Source organism: Oncorhynchus clarkii, chromosome 4, assembly GCF_045791955.1.
Source record: "Oncorhynchus clarkii lewisi isolate Uvic-CL-2024 chromosome 4, UVic_Ocla_1.0, whole genome shotgun sequence".
Lineage (NCBI taxonomy): Eukaryota > Metazoa > Chordata > Actinopteri > Salmoniformes > Salmonidae > Oncorhynchus > Oncorhynchus clarkii.
In genome coordinates, this window is record NC_092150.1 from 71,944,129 (window position 1) to 71,963,873 (window position 19,745).

At 42.1% G+C, this 19,745-nt stretch overlaps 1 protein-coding gene across 8 annotated transcripts in view; it reads right to left on the reverse strand.

The window, feature by feature from the left end:
- Positions 1-19,269, reverse strand: part of LOC139407236 (estrogen receptor 1) — a 26,712-nt gene extending 7,443 nt beyond the window's left edge. The window contains exons 1-6 of one of the 8 annotated variants that reach the window (XM_071150829.1): positions 19,034-19,203; positions 17,794-18,183; positions 15,674-15,894; positions 3,410-3,526; positions 2,173-2,369; positions 1,805-1,958 (exon numbers count right to left, since the gene is read on the reverse strand). In XM_071150829.1, coding sequence (XP_071006930.1) covers positions 1,805-1,958; positions 2,173-2,369; positions 3,410-3,526; positions 15,674-15,894; positions 17,794-18,104 — 1,000 coding nt within the window. In that variant the 5' untranslated portion in view covers positions 18,105-18,183; positions 19,034-19,203. Of the gene's footprint in view, positions 1-1,804; positions 1,959-2,172; positions 2,370-3,409; positions 3,527-15,673; positions 15,895-17,793; positions 18,403-19,033 lie in introns of all 8 variants that reach the window. The other 7 variants (XM_071150827.1, XM_071150831.1, XM_071150830.1 and 4 more) reach the window with 7 other exon arrangements.
- Positions 19,270-19,745: the final 476 nt, after the last annotated feature.

A 19,745-nucleotide genomic window follows, 5' to 3' on the forward strand; every position in this document is an offset into this window, starting at 1 on the left:
CATTCTGTTTAATAGTGTCCTTTGGAACAACAACCACAAGTTACATATTTGACAACACATTGTAAAGAAACGGAATCATCATGAACTGTATGAGGAACAATAAAAGTGTAATCTCAGCAATCACATTAATTGACCGTTCAGCTTTTCCTCAGACATTGACTTTTTTTGGCGCCCGTTGTTGCACTGTTGACATATTTCTTTTTTAATTGACTTGTCTCAGCAGCATACATATTTGATAAAAACAGGGTATAAATAGCTTATTTGGTCGATATTACTTACCAATCCAGAGCTGTTTTATTAAGATACAAGTATCCTGTATTTCATTTGGCACACACAGACACAGCTTGGCTACATGCTTGGATACATGCTTGGCTACATGCTTGGATACATGCTTGGATACATGCTTGGATACATGCTTGGATACATTGTAACTGCGAAGCGGACATGGGGTTCTAGTCTGACGACACACTAAATTCTTCAGCTGCTCTGTAGTTCGCTAATTTGTACACACTTTAGTCTGAGACTGCCATCATTGAAGTAGTTTGTGGTGATGTGGGGCACAAGGGGCGTTGTAAAAAACAAAGTCATCATTGATTGTGTCATCTCTAACCAGTTACAGTATCAAAGCCAATGACGAATTTCCAAACTACCACATTACCCACATGTGTTCTGGCTTTGGCCCAACGCATCAGATTCTGGACCAATCAGACAGCTCCGAATGTGTTCGCATCTGGTGGAGGGTCAGAAAGGTAATTAGATCCAGACTCATTGCTGAGAAGAAACTAAGGTCCGTGTGCGTGGCCTAGCACAATGTGATTTAACCGATTGAAGTTGGGAAAACAGATGGCAAAAATGCAAATGGTGTTAAATGCCGGTAAACAGCTTGGAGGGGATTATTTAACAGATTTATATTTTTCACTCTACTTGCGAGCTACTCATTGACAGCCTGCGAGCTACCGGACATGCAGTTTTCTGCTAAGGTGCAACCTTTGGTAGGCTGATGAAAGGTCACTCCGAGTCAGAGGCTGAGCTACAGCTAGCCCAATCAGACATGCCCGTTCTCATCTGGGTTCTAACAGGCAAAGTGAAATGATACAATGAATTTTCTTGTGGTTCATGCAGCTCAAATGACATGTGACAACACCACTGGACATGAAACAACGATACAAATGTAACAACAGCGCGCAACAAAATAGATAAACAATTATATTTTGCAGGTGTCTTCATTTTAAACACCAGTGGAGCAACTAGTGCTTTTTAACTGCACTGAACCAACACAATGACAAGGGAGCAAAGCAAACTTTCAAGTGGTCAACGCCATTTATCTTGAGGTGATGGGGGAGGGGGTGTAAAACGCAAACATATAAAATCTATTTTTATTTATTCATATGAACTTTTAAAATGACAAATTACCCAATGGATCATCATAATTTTCTGGTTAATAAGTGGCGGTGCAAAACCACATGTTGGCACCCCTATTTTGAAAGCACCCGGTCACTGCCACTACCAAGGCCTGACACCACAGGAGGAGAGAGGTTGCGTAAGCAGCTGTGTGATTAGACAAGGCCATAGTCTAGGACACATAGCGAGTGCGTATGGTCTGCTTTGTGTGTGTGTGTGTCTGTGTGTGTGTGTGTGTCCGTCAGTGTGAGTGAGAGAGAAAATGAGTCCTATTCAAGCCTTGTTGGAGTGATTTAACCTATCTGGATAGTAAAAATCTAGCTGGTGTATTTTTTAGGTTTGTAATGACAGTATGTGACATTATGACATCATCTATCATTTCTGTGCCGTGTTAGGTTCTTGCCTGGTACTTTCTTAGCCCAAGCGATCATGTGCACCAGCTCCTTGTCAGCCATGCTGGTGAGCAGGGTCATCATGGTGACCTCTGTGTAGGGGCGGGCCACCTTCTGACGAGAACACAGGGCCGGAGGCTCTGCCCCCTGCAGCAGGAACAGCACCTTGGGGGAAGAGCAGGAGGTTATGACAGAGTTAGAAAAGATCAGCACCTTGGGGGGGGGCACCACTTATTCAATTCCAATTGTACCCCTGGAGTATGTATGTGAGTAAGTGTAATAATAATTTGTGTGTTACTTTGTGTTTCCACGTACATATTTATTTATACTAACTGACTTCTTTACTGCTGTTGCTTAGAGATCTATGACATGTTCAGACCTGTTCAGGAGGCATGGTGATTCTGGGCCCACGCCATCCTCCACCACCATTGAGACTGCTGCTGCTGTTCCTACCCCCGTCCTGAGGGGGCGCAGTCCTGTGCTCCAGGTCACCGTAGGGTTTCTCTCTGTCACCAGCAGGGCCACAATACCGCTTATCCTTCCTGAGAACCCGCCCACCGCGGTCCTTACGCAAGCCTGGGGTATAGAGTAGAGTTAGTAAAGAACAAGCACGTACACACACACACACACACACACACACACACACACACAAACATATACATACAGTACCTGTCAAACGTTTGGACACACCTAATCAATCCAGGGTTTTTCCTTATTATTAGTATATTCTACATTGTAGAATAATAGTGAAGACATCAAAACTATGAAATACACATATGGAATCATGTAGCAACCAAGGAAAAAAAAGTGTTGAACAAATCAAAATTTTACATTTGAGATTCTTCAAAGTAGCCACCCTTTGCCTTGATGACAACGTGGCACACTCTTAGCATTCTCTCAACCAGCTTCACAACACTATTGCATGCTAAATGTTTCTAATCAGTGAAAGATGGGCAAACAAATAAATGATCTACCACTTCCACTTGTCCAGCCAGAGATCAATTAACCAAATACACAGACAGAGATTCAGTGAAACAAAATCACATTGATTGATTATCAGACAAGTCACATGCTTTTGGTCTGGAGTAGGACAGGCTACTTACTATATGAGTAAAGAGAAAAATCCACTAGCAAAATGTTCTGATCATCTAATATATGAGGGATTTAGAATAAAGATGATTATTAGCCTCAAATTAGCTAACATTTCCCCAGCCTAATCCTTACCAGATATCCAAACGGAGATTCAGTGAAACCAAAAATTGAACATGGATTGATTTATCTAGAGGAGTCCCCCACGCTTGTGAGAAATGAATAAACTATGCTGAAGGCCTCCATGTTTGGATAATGTGCTATTACATGTTTTACCAATCTGCTGTGCATGTTGTGTATTTTGTAGAATTGCATTAGTGCTACATTGGGGGGAAATGTTGTAATTTCCATGGTCATGTCATTACATTTTTGGGATACCGAGTGGTCTCGGTGTCCCGGTTACCGGTGTTAATCTGTCGTTTTAACTGATGCTACCCGTTTCAGACTACTGGGGCAAGCCAAACCAAGACAAACTGTAAGCTGTGTGTGTGTGTCCATTGTGAGTACCACTGTGTTCCCTTACTCACCTCCTTTCACCATCCCCACTTCATAACACTTTCTGAGGCGGCATGCCTGGCAGCTCTTCCTACGATTCCTGTCCATTGTACACTGGTTAGTCGCAGGGCACATGTAGTCATTGTGACCTGAAAAAAAAAAAAAAACTGGGCTGAGACCCCCCCATTCCAATCACAAGGACTGCCGCACATGTTGATTTTTCATGTATCTTTGGCATAGAGGGAATTAAAATGTATGATTACCATGGAGACCAGCTGCGTTCTGATTATGTGTATTTTGCTGTGGGATGTCCACCATCCCCTCGAAATATTTTGTATGTCATTTCAGATTCCTCTTCCTTACAAGGTCAAATTAACTCAGTTACCCAGGACAACATATTGCACTTTATCTTTAGACTGAAAGAACATTAGGTTATGGTTTTAAAACATGTTCACTTTCAGTATTGTGGTGTTTATGGCATACGACCTACTATACCAGACACTCCCTTTCAGTATTGTGGTGTTTATGGCATACGACCTACTATACCAGACACTCCCTTTCAGTATTGTGGTGTTTATGGCATACGACCTACTATACCAGACACTCCCTTTCAGTATTGTGGTGTTTATGGCATACGACCTACTATACCAGACACTCCCTTTCAGTATTGTGGTGTTTATGGCATACGACCTACTATACCAGACACTCCCTTTCAGTATTGTGGTGTTTATGGCATACGACCTACTATACCAGACACTCCCTTTCAGTCGTTCTGTTGTCTTTTGACTAGTGTTCTTTCTCTACACCCAGTGTAAGCCCACCATTAGCAATAGCACTAAAGTGGTCCTGGTAAATGACAGTTACACCTCGAAGTTCTTCTCTCTGTATGTAGGTAAGGTCCTATTAAAGTGAACCAGACTTGGTCCAGACACCCCCAGACTCATCAGAATAACCCCGCTCCATGACAACTAGCTTTGATGTGGCCCTGATGGATTGGAACTAAATATGTCGGGTTAGAGATTCAAGCCTGATGCTACCTTAGCCTGATGCTACATTAGCCTGATGCTACATTAGCCTGATGCTACCTTAGCCTGATGCTACATTAGCCTGATGCTACATTAGCCTGATGCTACCTTAGCCTGATGAGCCCTAGACATTTTATGAGCCTAAACCCAAAAAACGTATTGTGTTTAAATGTATTCAATTTTGAGTTTGCATCTCAATATTACACTTTATAAACAACACAGAAGACTCAACTATAACAAAACCGTTTGACATAGAAACACCAGATTTTTTGGTAGATCTATCTAGATTTATTAATTATGAAAATATGAAGAAAAAAAATATATATATATATATATTTTGAAATAATTATTTATTGAATATTCGAAACATACAATATACTTGTAATAAAGCCGCTCAACAACTACATCATACCAGTCATCCAACAGACTCCCATTCAGAGCGACACACAGAAGCATCCAGGGTCAATGTCCTGCTCAAGGGCATGTTGACCGATCTATCACCAGTCCAAAAAACATGAACCCGAACCTTCCAAGATCACCACACAGTTCCCCAATAGCTGTCCCTCAACTAACCCCCCCAATGCACCAACAACCAAGATAATGTATTTTTAAATAATACATTTAAAACAAAGGACATCAAGGACAACTCAAATCATAACAGCAATACCAACTGTATATGTTTGTGTGCATGTCTGGCACTATTACATGTATGTGTGTGTTCTTGTATGTGTTTATTTGAATGAGAGTGTGTGTATATGCATGTGTACAAACACCTGCACGGCATCAGCCTCAGGCAAACCGGCATTAGTTGTAAAAACACTGCCACTTAGTGTCATTCAAATGTACTTTTATCTTTGACCATCATTCTATCTCTCACACAGCAACTCCAGTCCAATTCCACATCCCAACCCTCAGCTTCCCTCACCCCACCCACTCCGGGTTTCTATGCAACACATATCTTTCAACTATGCGGTGATGTTTAATGTACAATTTCAATCTATCTAATCGAATAGAATCCACAGATTGCGAGTTGAAGATAAATACTTTTACTAAAAGTATTAGTATATTAGTAATTGACTGACCCGGTCTCTCCAGATCTCCTAACAGTACTATTCCTAGGGTCAATTTTAGATCAATGCTATGCATTTTCAGCCATTCCTGAACCTGAGACCAGCTACCTGAGGGCAACACCAAAATAAATGGTCATTGATTGTATCCTCACAACAAAATCTGCAGAGCTTCGATGATTTTATGCCCCAAATATTCAACATTTTGATGGTGGCAAGAATTCTACATAATAATTTTAGCTGAAAAGCACAAGTCTTGAATCTTGCGTTATATATAAACTCATACACCCTGTACCATGGACTCGGTACATCAAATATCTCAATAAAAATATGAAAAATATTCATATCATTCCACCCACGAGGCCACTAGAGGGCGATTTGGTCATTTGACTGCAGGAAAGGTCTACATAAAATATGTTTTGTTGTCCTTCTCTGCATAATTTTAATGACATGCTTGAATAATATACGACTAGAATAAGATGCACACTGCTTTGAATGGAGCATTGAATGGTTATGGGTCTGAATAAATAACTGCTATAGCCCAGGTTGGAACTGGGACAATAATTTGGCCTTGGCATTTTATCCACACCAGCCCACATCACAGTGCGTGCTGCCAACTCCACAGAGCCCCAGACCAACATTTACCCTGGTGTCAGTGGTGTCATTAAGTTTTACATTTGGTGGCAACAGCCCTTGATTTGGTCGAGCCAAAATCATGAGTAATCATCTTATAAAGTAATTCATAGTGCTTTATTAAGAAGTATAATACATATACTGTACTACTGAGGAAAAGAAATACATGATTTAATCTAACACATCCAAGCAGGAATGCATGATTCAAGATGACATGGACTCTACATGTGTTGAATGTGTTCCACAGGGATGATGGCCCATGTTGATTCCAATTCTGCCCAAATTGCCTGGACGTTCTTTGAGACACTTAAATATTTTGTCTTGCCCATTCACCCTCTGAATGGCACACATACACAATCCATGTCTTAAGGCTTAAAAATGGAATTGGATTTAATAGGTGACATCAATAAACATTCACCAGGATTCACCTGGTCAGTCCATGCTACAGAAAGAGCATGTGTTCATAATGTTTTGTACACTGAGTGTAGTTGCTATATTTTACTGTTAAAATAGGATAGATTTTTTGGGGGGTTCAATAGAGATTAATTACATACATCTTCATGTGCAGTAACCAGGGGCTCAATATTCACTGGGGACGGGGGGACATGTCCCCCCCACATTCTGAAATTGCATTTTTATACCGCCCAGTTTTATCATAGAATGTGATACAAAATGAGCCAATGGCGTGCTTTAGGACCATGCAGACGCATCTGAGCGTTTGGGTAGGCTATTTGGAGTGTTTATCTGACTGGATAAAAAAAATAAAAAATGATGTCCTCCCCCACTTCCAAAACCAATGTTGCGCCACTGGCACTAACTAATATCATAGGCTAATCATTTGGGGTACCATACCTGAGAAAGTGGAAACTCAAAACACATCACATTTAACTCTAAATATAATAGCCACTGCTTGTAGCCATGTATTCATCCAACAGTAAATTCAATGTCCTAAGAAAACTTTGCAGACCTAATAGGCAAATGCCCTCTCAATGACCGGTGCAAATTGTGCACATGCACCGCTCCACATCTCAAAGCCATGTCAAGTATCTTGGTTGTAAAATAGTTGCTATTGAGGTGAATATGGAGAAAGAAAAATGTAATCTACAGAAAGCTGAGGCCCTCCTGTCTTCAACAAGGACAAGGGGATGAAGCTTCCAGAGCTGTGTTATAGGATCAGAACACATTGTTATAGAACACATTTTCGCTCATCACAGTAGCAGGCCTCCACGAGAACACATGCACAGTAGCAGAGCAGACACTTTCATTACAGGAATCATGAGAATAATGCACTTTACTGTTTGACCAAATCATGGTTTTAGCATCCCAAAAAATAGGACGTTTTGAGTGAGGTTACAACATAGAATGTGCTCTTTCTATGTTTAAAGGCACCCTTTACAGCGATCTTGCTGTCTATGATCTCGGATGTCTATGATCTTGGCTGTCTAACTGATGACAGCGTTTGAATATGAGTTTGCATGAGCTCAGCTCAGCCTATCACAAAACCAGGCAAGCCCATCTTGGTAGGGGTGCGCGCAATAGCCCCGAGACTGCCGTGCAGCTCCCCCAGGACTGCCGCACAGAAAAAATGTATATCAGCCAACAGAGAGGAGCACGAGATTTAATTTCATTCAACTTTCTAGAGCAGTGGTCACCAACTGGTCGATCCCCAAGGCATTCCTAGTCTATCGACAAACAGTTCTATAAAAAACGAACAATAAAGCCTTGTGTTCCTATTTATTTTATTTGTCTTGGGCTGTTGGCGGTAGGTGCACCTGATTCAGCTGCCCTGCATGCCAGGTGGGCGAACTGTTGCCATTTTGAACCATTTAATGTGTCTGAAGGTACAAACTCAGCCTTTCCAGCGGGCCAGAGAGCATATCAAGTGCACTATATGGCCAAGATTGCTCAGATGACCGTGTCTACAGTAACGTAACAGGCATAAAATAAATATACAGTAAAATGGATACTGTGATCTCGGCTTGCATTTTGATCCAGAAAGTGACCACTGTGGCAATTGTGATTGAATCAGCGCAATATTAGCCACTTTCAATGCATCATACCAAAACAAAACAAACTATGCAAGATATTTTGTTGTAGGAAGAACGCATAGGAGTAGGATTCTATTTCACTGACACGCACGACTCAGCCTGTACTGTACACAGACTGGAGCGACATAACCAATCAGAGCTGCAGTTGGCCTATATGCAAATAGCACATTGCCATGTATAGATCTGTGCCATTCACTTTGAAGTGGACTGCATTACAGAACTTCATGTAGCCACGTGTGCACATTTAGTTCATATCCTTTGCTAGTAAGTTAGTTAATAGCCCAGTTATAAATCATTTGTAGTCAGCAATAAAGGATTGATTGCTTTGAAAAGCGAGTCAGGTAAAGAGCTTGTTTTTGTCTTAAAGGGGTAGTGTGTATTTTGAGACAGGCTTGAATAAACTAAGTAACCAATAGACAGAGGATAGCATAATTTGCCTGATTGTCTGTATTAATGGTATGGGAATAATAATGCATTTTATTTTGTAAAGTGGTTTCTTGCATCACATTACAACTCAATCGCTGGTTGAAAACTGTTTTCTGCCCCTCCCAAAAGATAGAATTTGTAGATAATTGGCCCTCTTTCTGGGACTCACCCACAAACAGGACCAAGCCTGACCTGCTGAGGAGTGACGGACTCCATCCTAGCTGGAGGGGTGCTCTCATTTTATCTACCAACATAGACAGGGCTCTAACTCCTCTAGCTCCACAATGAAATAGGGTGCAGGCCAGGCAGCAGGCTGTTAGCCAGCCTGCCAGCATAGTGGAGTCTGCCACTAGCACAGTCAGTGTAGTCAGCTCAGCTATCACCATTGAGACCGTGTCTGTGCCTCGACCTGGGTTGGGCAAAACTAAACATGGCGGTGTTCGCCTTAGCAATCTCACTAGGATAAAGACCACCTCCATTCCTGTCATTATTGAAAGAGATCATGATACCTCACATCTCAAAATAGGGCTACTTAATGTTAGATCCCTTACTTCAAAGGCAATTATAGTCAATGAACTAATCACTGATCATAATCTTGATGTGATTGGCCTGACTGAAACATGGCTTAAGCCTGATGAATTTACTGTGTTAAATGAGGCCTCACCTCCTGGCTACACTAGTGACCATATCCCCCGTGCATCCCGCAAAGGCGGAGGTGTTGCTAACATTTACGATAGCAAATTTCAATTTACAAAAAAAAAAATGACGTTTTCGTCTTTTGAGCTTCTAGTCATGAAATCTATGCAGCCTACTCAATCACTTTTTATAGCTACTGTTTACAGGCCTCCTGGGCCATATACAGCGTTCCTCACTGAGTTCCCTGAATTCCTATCGGACCTTGTAGTCATAGCGGATAATATTCTAATCTTTGGTGACTTTAATATTCAAATGGAAAAGTCCACAGACCCACTCCAAAAGGCTTTCGGAGCCATCATCGACTCAGTGGGTTTTGTCCAACATGTCTCTGGACCCACTCACTGTCACAGTCATACGCTGGACCTAGTTTTGTCCCATGGAATAAATGTTGTGGATCTTAATGTTTTTCCTCATAATCCTGGACTATCAGACCACCATTTTATTACGTTTGCAATTGCAACAAATAATCTGCTCAGACCCCAACCAAGGATCATCAAAAGTCGTGCTATAAATTCACAGACAACACAAAGATTCCTTGATGTCCTTCCAGATTCCCTCTGTCTACCCAAGGACGCCAGAGGACAAAAATCAGTTAACCACCTAACTGAGGAACTCAACTTAACCTTGCGCAATACCCTAGATGCAGTTGCACCCCTAAAAACTAAAAACATTTCTCATAAGAAACTAGCTCCCTGGTACACAGAAAATACCCGAGCTCTGAAGCAAGCTTCCAGAAAATTGGAACGGAAATGGCGCCACACCAAACTGGAAGTCTTCCGACTAGCTTGGAAAGACAGTACTGTGCAGTACCGAAGAGCCCTTACTGCTGCTCGATCATCCTATTTTTCTAACTTAATTGAGGAAAATAAGAACAATCCGAAATTCCTTTTTGATACTGTCGCAAAGCTAACTAAAAAGCAGCATTCCCCAAGAGAGGATGACTTTCACTTTAGCAGTGATAAATTCATGAACTTCTTTGAGGAAAAGATTATGATTATTAGAAAGCAAATTACGGACTCCTCCTTAAATCTGCGTATTCCTTCAAAGCTCAGTTGTCCTGAGTCTGCACAACTCTGCCAGGACCTAGGATCAAGAGAGACGCTCAAGTGTTTTAGTACTATATCTCTTGACACAATGATGAAAATAATCATGGCCTCTAAACCTTCAAGCTGCATACTGGACCCTATTCCAACTAAACTACTGAAAGAGCTGCTTCCTGTGCTTGGCCCTCCTATGTTGAACATAATAAACGGCTCTCTATCCACCGGATGTGTACCAAACTCACTAAAAGTGGCAGTAATAAAGCCTCTCTTGAAAAAGCCAAACCTTGACCCAGAAAATATAAAAAACTATCGGCCTATATCGAATCTTCCATTCCTCTCAAAAATTTTAGAAAAGGCTGTTGCGCAACAACTCACTGCCTTCCTGAAGACAAACAATGTATACGAAATGCTTCAGTCTGGTTTTAGACCCCATCATAGCACTGAGACGGCACTTGTGAAGGTGGTAAATGACATTTTAATGGCATCGGACCGAGGCTCTGCATCTGTCCTCGTGCTCCTAGACCTTAGTGCTGCTTTTGATACCATCGATCACCACATTCTTTTGGAGAGATTGGAAACCCAAATTGGTCTACACGGACAAGTTCTGGCCTGGTTTAGATCTTATCTGTCGGAAAGATATCAGTTTGTCTCTGTGAATGGTTTGTCCTCTGACAAATCAACTGTAAATTTCGGTGTTCCTCAAGGTTCCGTTTTAGGACCACTATTGTTTTCACTATATATTTTACCTCTTGGGGATGTCATTCGAAAACATAATGTTAACTTTCACTGCTATGCGGATGACACACAGCTGTACATTTCAATTAAACATGGTGAAGCCCCAAAATTGCCCTTGCTAGAAGAATGTGTTTCAGACATAAGGAAGTGGATGGCTGCAAACTTTCTACTTTTAAACTCGGACAAAACAGAGATGCTTGTTCTAGGTCCCAAGAAACAAAGAGATCTTCTGTTGAATCTGACAATTAATCTTAATGGTTGTACAGTTGTCTCAAATAAAACTGTGAAGGACCTCGGCGTTACTCTGGACTCTGATCTCTCTTTTGAAGAACATATCAAGACCATTTCAAGGACAGCTTTTTTCCATCTACGTAACATTGCAAAAATCAGAAACTTTCTGTCCAAAAATGATGCAGAAAAATTAATCCATGCTTTTGTCACTTCCAGGTTAGACTACTGCAATGCTCTACTTTCCGGCTACCCGGATAAAGCACTAAATAAACTTCAGTTAGTGCTAAATACGGCTGCTAGAATCCTGACTAGAACCAAAAAATTTGATCATATTACTCCAGTGCTAGCCTCTCTACACTGGCTTCCTGTCAAAGCAAGGGCTGATTTCAAGGTTTTACTGCTAACCTACAAAGCATTACATGGGCTTGCTCCTACCTATCTCTCTGATTTGGTCCTGCCGTACATACCTACACGTACGCTACGGTCACAAGACGCAGGCCTCCTAATTGTCCCTAGAATTTTTAAGCAAACAGCTGGAGGCAGGGCTTTCTCCTATAGAGCTCCATTTTTATGGAACGGTCTGCCTACCCATGTCAGAGACGCAAACTCGGTCTCAACCTTTAAGTCTCTACTGAAGACTCATCTCTTCAGTGGGTCATATGATTGAGTGTAGTCTGGCCCAGGAGTGGGAGGGTGAACGGAAAGGCTCTGGAGCAACGAACCGCCCTTGCTGTCTCTGCCTGGCCGGTTCCCCTCTTTCCACTGGGATTCTCTGCCTCTAACCCTATTACAGGGGCTGAGTCACTGGCTTTACTGGGGCTCTCTCATGCCGTCCCTGGAGGGGGTGCGTCACCTGAGTGGGTTGAGTCACTGATGTGGTCATCCTGTCTGGGTTGGCGCCCCCCCCCCCCCCCCCTTGGGTTGTGCCGTGGCGGAGGTCTTTGTGGGCTATACTCAGCCTTGTCTCAGGATGGTAAGTTGGTGGTTGAAGATATCCCTCTAGTGTTGTGGGGGCTGTGCTTTGGCAAAGTGGGTGGGGTTATATCCTTCCTGTTTGGCCCTGTCCGGGGGTGTCCTCGGATGGGGCCACAGTGTCTCCTGACCCCTCCTGTCTCAGCCTCCAGTATTTATGCTGCAGTAGTTTATGTGTCGGGGGGCTAGGGTCAGTTTGTTATATCTGGAGTACTTCTCCTGTCCTATTCGGTGTCCTGTGTGAATCTAAGTGTGCGTTCTCTAATTCTCTCCTTCTCTCTTTCTCTCTCTCGGAGGACCTGAGCCCTAGGACCATGCTCCAGGACTACCTGACATGATGACTCCTTGCTGTCCCCAGTCCACCTGGCTGTGCTGCTGCTCCAGTTTCAACTGACCTGAGCCATAGGACCATGCCCCAGGAATACCTGACATGATGACTCCTTGCTGTCCCCAGTCCACCTGACTGTGCTGCTGCTCCAGTTTCAACTATTCTGCCTTATTATTATTCGACCATGCTGGTCATTTATGAACATTTGAACATCTTGACCATGTTTTGTTATAATCTCCACCCGGCACAGCCAGAAGAGGACTGGCCACCCCACATAGCCTGGTTCCTCTCTAGGTTTCTTCCTAGGTTTTGGCCTTTCTAGGGAGTTTTTCCTAGCCACCGTGCTTCTACACCTGCATTGCTTGCTGTTTGGGGTTTTAGGCTGGGTTTCTGTACAGCACTTTGAGATATCAGCTGATGTACGAAGGGCTATATAAATAAATTTGATTTGATTTGATTTGATCAAACAACACAACAATATATTTTTTTAATATCACAGACACATCTCCTTGACTGAAGGACAAGTGGATGAACAGGTTAATGTCAAGCTCTGCATGTTTTTTTTCAAAAGTCTCATGGAATGTAGGCCTACATTGAACACCACACATTGGCTGTTATGGGATGCATTTGTTATGGGATGCATTTTCTCCATTGTTTTTGATGGTAGGCCACTCTGGTAGGCCTACATTATGATCAAATAGCCACAGTAGCCTACTTGGCCACTGTTAAAACTGTAACTTAAAGTGGGTACAGCCTCAGTGTTCACAGGAATTTGTAAGGAATTTTCACAACGTTCAAGTTTGCACTCAGGAAACCTGAAATTTGCTCTGTGCCGAAAGGGAGAAGCCAGTGAGAATTACACATGCGGAGATAATCCATTCACCTACTCTGCATGTCACAAAGACACAGCGGTTAGAACCAAAAATGTCATATTTGGACTCATCAGACCAAAGGACAGATTTCCACCGGTCTAATGTCCATTGCTTGTGTTTCTTGGGCCAAGCAAGTCTCTTCTTCTTATTTGGTTCCTTTAGTAGTGGTTTCTCTGCAGCAATTCGACCATGAAGGCCTGATTCATGCAGTCTCCTCTGAACAGTTGATGTTGAGATGTGTCTGTTGAACTCTGTGAAGCATTTATTTGGGCTGTAATTTCTGAGGCTGGTAACACTAATTAACTTATCCTCTGCAGCAGAGGTAACTCTGGGTCTTCCTTTCCTGTGGCAGTCCTCATGAGAGCCAGTTTCATCATAGCGCTTAAGGGTTTTTGCAACTGCAATTTAAGAAACTTTCAAAGTTCTTGAAATTTTCGAGATTGACTGACCTTCATGTCTTAAAGTAATGATGGACTGTTGTTTTTCTTTGCTTATTTGAGCTGTTCTTGCCATAATATGGACTTGGTCTTTTACCAAATAGGGCTATCTTCTGTATACCAACCCTACCTTGTCACAACACAACTGATTGGCTCAAATGCATTAAGAAGGAAAGAAATTCCACAAATGAACTTTTAACAAGGCACACCTGTTAATTAAAATGCATTTCAGCTGACTACGTCATGAAGCTGGTTGAGAGAATGCCAGGAGTGTGCAAAGCTGTCATCAAGGCAAAGGGTGACGAATCCCTTTGAAGAATCTCAAATATAAAATATATTTTGATTTGTTTAACACTTTTTTGGTTACTGTCACGGCTGTCGAATGAACTGGACCAAGGTGCAGCGTGGTGAGTGTAAGCCAACAAAAACAATTATCCAAAAACCAACCGTGACGCTATAGTGCCAACAAACAAAGACAACTTCCCACAAAGACAGGTGGGAAAAGGGCTACCTAAGTATGGTTCTCAATCAGAAACAACGATAGACAGCTGTCCCTGATTGAGAACCCTACCACGGTCAAAACATAGAAATACAAATAATAGAACATAGAATACCCACCCCAAATCACAACCTGACCAAACCAAATAGAGACATAAAAAGGATATCTAAGGTCAGGGCGTGACAGTTACTATATGATTCCATGTGTTATTTCATAGTTGTGATGTCTTCACTATTATTCTACCATATAGAAAATAGTAAAAATAAAGAAAAACAAATGGAAGGTGTAGGTGTGTCCAGACTTTTGACTGGTACTGTATATACTGTAGACTCCCAGCTTTCATTTGACACCAAATTGTATGTGTACCTATGATCACACTCCATACCCAATATTATTCAGATATATTAGGCCTATAATTACTGTGGCATTAGCTATGCTGCAACAAATGTACCTGTCACAAGAAAAAAAGTGACCAGTTGGTGAGATGAAACATGCATAGTGGAGGTGTCATAAACACCCATAAAACCTAGCAGTCAAGCAGGGAAATGGTTCCAATTGTTTTTCCACCATTCAATTACTAAATTGAGCAAACATTAGATAGTTAATCCAGATGATTCAGCAGTCTTGTTCAGATCATCCTGGCATTTAAAGTTCTTTATGATAGCCACATTCATTAATTCTAATTTCATTCCAGTCCAGGCGAATATATTGGTAAAACTCACCTTGTCCTGGAGAGATTTACACGGTTATCAAAATGTCACAAAACACAGCCCTTATTTTAAATGTTTCTAAAAAATAATGGTGGAAAAACAATTGGAACCGTTTCCTTGTTCGACAGGTTTTATGTGTAGTATGACTCATACTGTGGTACTCTATTGTGAACTGTGCTCCATACTGACATGCGCTGTCTTTCCCCACTCCATCCCCATGTGGCACCAATGATATGCTTTGGATAAAAAAAAAAAATCTGTGGTGATTGGCTTGTGATTTGGTAGTGGCAGAACCAATGAGAGCATCAGATTCTCCGGGAAAATGTCAACCAACGGCCTCCTACATACTCCCAACACACACGCACACACACACACACATACACACACACACACACACACACACACACACACACACACACACACACACACACACACACACACACACACACACACACACGCACACACACATACACACAGATGCATGACCACATGCATGTGCACACACACACATTGCATTGACACAGATGTTGGGAAGTGGAGTGGGATATAGTAGTAGGGATGAGAAGAGACTTACCTTGGATGCTCCTTTTGAAGAAGGCTTTGCAGCCCTCGCAGGACCAAACTCCGTAGTGGTACCCAGAGGCAAAGTCGCTGCAGACCGCACAGTACCTCGTCTCGTTGGCCATCTCAAACAACCTGACCCCTGACCCTGCTGCACTGTACGTCTGCTGCCTATCGGAGGGGATGCAGAGCTTCTCCTCTGACGCTGACAGCTGATTGGTTACCACACTCGACCTGCAACACAGGGTTTGTCAGATGATTGTCTTTGCTGGGATGAGTCAAAGATTGTCAAATAAATTGACAAGATAGTTCATTGACCGCTCTAACAATGGAAATACAGTACATGTCCTCAAAGATGGAAGGCAGGCGAGAGGAGGCGAAATCAGATGGGACCATTCAAGCCAATTAGAGGGCAGATACGTGTGTGAACAACAGGTCATGGAGATAGATAAAGAACTCATCTTTGTATCTGTACCCATTATAGCGTCTGTGACAGTATGGGCAGTACCATTGAGGGTATCTCCATTTTAAAGTAGTCAATTTTCTTCATCATTGGCTGATTGCTCCCAACTCATATGAATCCCCACCAAGTTGACTATATTAAATTGGTTAACATGGGTTATATCCATGATGGGTTCTCTATCTATCTCTATGACAAAGGGCACAACTCCAATATAAAGTCGTTGTTTTTTTAATTGCTGAAATGCCACTTATATCAGTGCATTCGTAACAACCTAACCATTACGTAACTTATATGAGATAAATGAGCCTCACATAGCGATTTAGCAATAAAACATTTTTTATTTACTTCCATAAAAAAAATCCATAAATTATGGTCTTATTTTTCGTGGAAACCTCTCGCTTCGCCTCTCTGGATGAGTCAACCTGGAGTTGTACTTTGTGACATAATTTTTTCAAGATGACAGAACTGAAAGCTTTTTTACAAACTCGTTAATTCAAATGTGCCTTTTGGGCAACATAAAATAAATACGATTGAATTGGTTTTCTCCTTTTAATAGTGTGCTGGTTGTCTTTAAAAGCATACTTCTCTAATGACCTCTGCCTTGGTTTCAATCTAAGTGCTTAGAAAACATGGAACAACCAACATCAATTTCTCTGATAAAAATCTCACAACTGTCAGACAATGATCTTTTCTGATTCAATAGAGAGTGAAAGGTGTAATAGAGGTTCACACCATTGAGCCTTTCAATCCCTCAAAGGACAAATTGAGCCAATTATAGCTAACAGCAGCATCTTAGATGAATCTGCTATCCCTGAGCAACTAGACCTGTGTCCATCTCATTCTGAAAATGAAATGTGCGTGTGTACTTCTGTTGTTCTTACGTATTGTTCTTTTCTCAAGGTCTCCAGCAAAGTCGTTAATCGGAGGGATTAAAGCTCCGTTGCTACGGCTTTATAAACGCTCACAATAGCCTAAATATTTCTCTTCTGATAATGAATTAATGATCTTTCATTTTTAATGACGATAACCTAGTACAGTAATGTTACATATACAGTATTTATATAATGAGCATAATACCCAACTTTGAGGACTAAACATGATTGAAAATATGTAATAAAACTAAGTCCTGGGTATATGTTTAGTTTTAAAGAGTCTATTTTGGGTGACTATCATTATTTGTTGGCCAGACAATCTACTAAAAAGATGCTAGAGAAACAAAAGTACACAAAATAACAAAATGGTATCCCCTAAAGACTGAAAAAAATATTACTGTTAATGTGGGATAAGAACAGTCAAACAATGAAAGCAACAATAAAAAAAGCCCAAACCTCTATATCTACAGTATATATTCACTCAATGTAGGTTATCATTCTCTCTCTCTGAGCAAAAATATCATATGGGTCAGGACATGCCATATCTTTATTGAAATGCTCTGTCATAATTACATAATCAGTGGTCTGGTGTACCAGACTTACAGGGACATGGCAGCTGTTGAAAGATACTCCATAGTCAGCAACATACACTGTCCAAATAACAATGATCAAATAAACATCACATCACTGATCTCACTCTCTCTCTCACACTCATCTACTTACATTACAACAACACATGTTCAGCCAGAACAGCTGATTCCCATATACTAAGGCTCAACGACAGCTTAGATCACTCACCTATATAAGGGTGTGGACGAGGTCTCCAGGTAGTATGACTGGCTGGGGAGACCATGGTGGCTTGGGGGGTGGAGGAAGGGGCTGAGCTGGGGGCTGAGCTGGGGGCTGGAGGACACAAACACCAGTGGGCCGGTGGGACTGCTGCCCAGGGACTGCATGCTGCCATCCGAAGGGGGTCCGTGGGCATCCTGGGGGGTGGTGGAGTAATAGAGAGGGGCCGGGCCTTGGGCAGGGGCTGTGTAGTCATACCCTCCGTCCAGGTAGTTAAAGGCGGCCGCCCCACCACCTCCGCGTGTCTCCTCAGGGTACATGTTGCTGTTGGGGGTGGTCGGCTGCTGTGGTGAGAGTTTTGGGGGGGAGATGACGTGGCTCTCCAGGGTCGTTCGGGATCTGAGAGGAGCTCCGAGAGGTTTGGAAATCTGCGTATGGGACTGTCTGACCAGCATCACATTCACAGAACAACAGCAGTGACAAGCAGCTTGGTTTAGACTGGCTCACTAAGGGTGGGAGGGGAGAAGGGCTCTGTTCTGTCTTCTCTCTCTCTTTTCTCTCGTCCCTCTCTTGCTCTGTTTCTTCCTTAACAGCCCGTGCTAAGCAACTCAATACTGGCTGTTGGGAAGAGGAAGGGAAGAGGCATTCACAAGGTTCTCTCTCTCTCTTTTCTCGTCCCTCCTTGCTCTCTCTTTCCCTCCCAGGTTCCGCCTGGAGACAGCCCAAAAACATTCCTCCCTCCCACTTATTTTTGAGAGGCAGAGCTTTTCTCTTTCCCTTAACTATCGACACTGCTGTGGGAGAGAGGGGTAGAGGAAAGGACAACAAGTGACAGATATTTCGAGATAGAGAGCAAGAGAGAGAAGGAGAGTGAGAGAACGAAAGAAAGAGGCAACCACTCCAACAACTCCCCTGTCCCCTTACATTTTTTTCTAAAATGCAGCTTATTTTTCTCTTCCCTGAAAAGCTTTTAGAGGACGCTGCTAGGCTCCAAGGAGAGTTACACCCTGGTGTGACTTCCTCTCTGAATGCTTATCAGTCATTTAGTTACATGTACTGCCGTGGCCCAGAATATCACTCCTTTCTGACTCACTCTTCTAAGAAGTTAAATCATTATTAAATGTGTCTATCAGTGGATTTATGTGCAAATATGGCAAAATTATACAAAACAATTCCACGAGAAGGAAGCAATAAAATAGGAACCCATTACATGAAATACACACAAAGACGTCATATATACAGTACTTACCTTAATGACGTTATGGATCAATATTCAGCTCTTTGGGTCTAATCATGAGCATTGTTGTGTTGAGTGGTTCCTCTTTCTCCCTGTCCTCTCGCTCTCATCCCTCTTTCTGAGATCTGGCTTCGCATCACAATGAGAAAAAAAGAGATTTAAAAAAGGTAGAAACAAATGAACGCAGCCGGATCGATATTGATAGTGTATCTCTAGAGCAGGTCAACATGACACAGCAAACAGTATGTGAGGTCAACACCCTTCTGATGCCAACATTATGCAACTCCCAGTGGGGAAAAGATGAGAGGATTCAGACATCAGGCAATGCATGTTCTTATATGTTCCCCCTTTTCATAGCCTAAATCTATTCAGGAAAACAGAATACAGCATTGCAGTAAGATCACCAAACTACACTGACTAAATCACTCTCTACTGTGACCAAGGAATAGCTACTAATTTAAAGTACATTTTCTTGCTATCATTGGGCCTTTCAAGAGGAATACCTTATCAACGATATTCACTGATCAAATATAAACTATTATCCCGCCAAAGCAGCAAACAAAGGGGTTTCAAGTACATGCTGCATCATGATGAAATTCAACCAATGTTTGAAAAGTCATTTAATGTCTTCCCCATTCCTTTAGGTAAGTTTCAAGGGCGTACAAGGACAACTCTTGACCTTCAACCTACACAGGAAGATAACTCTGTTTCTCTAAAGGAATAA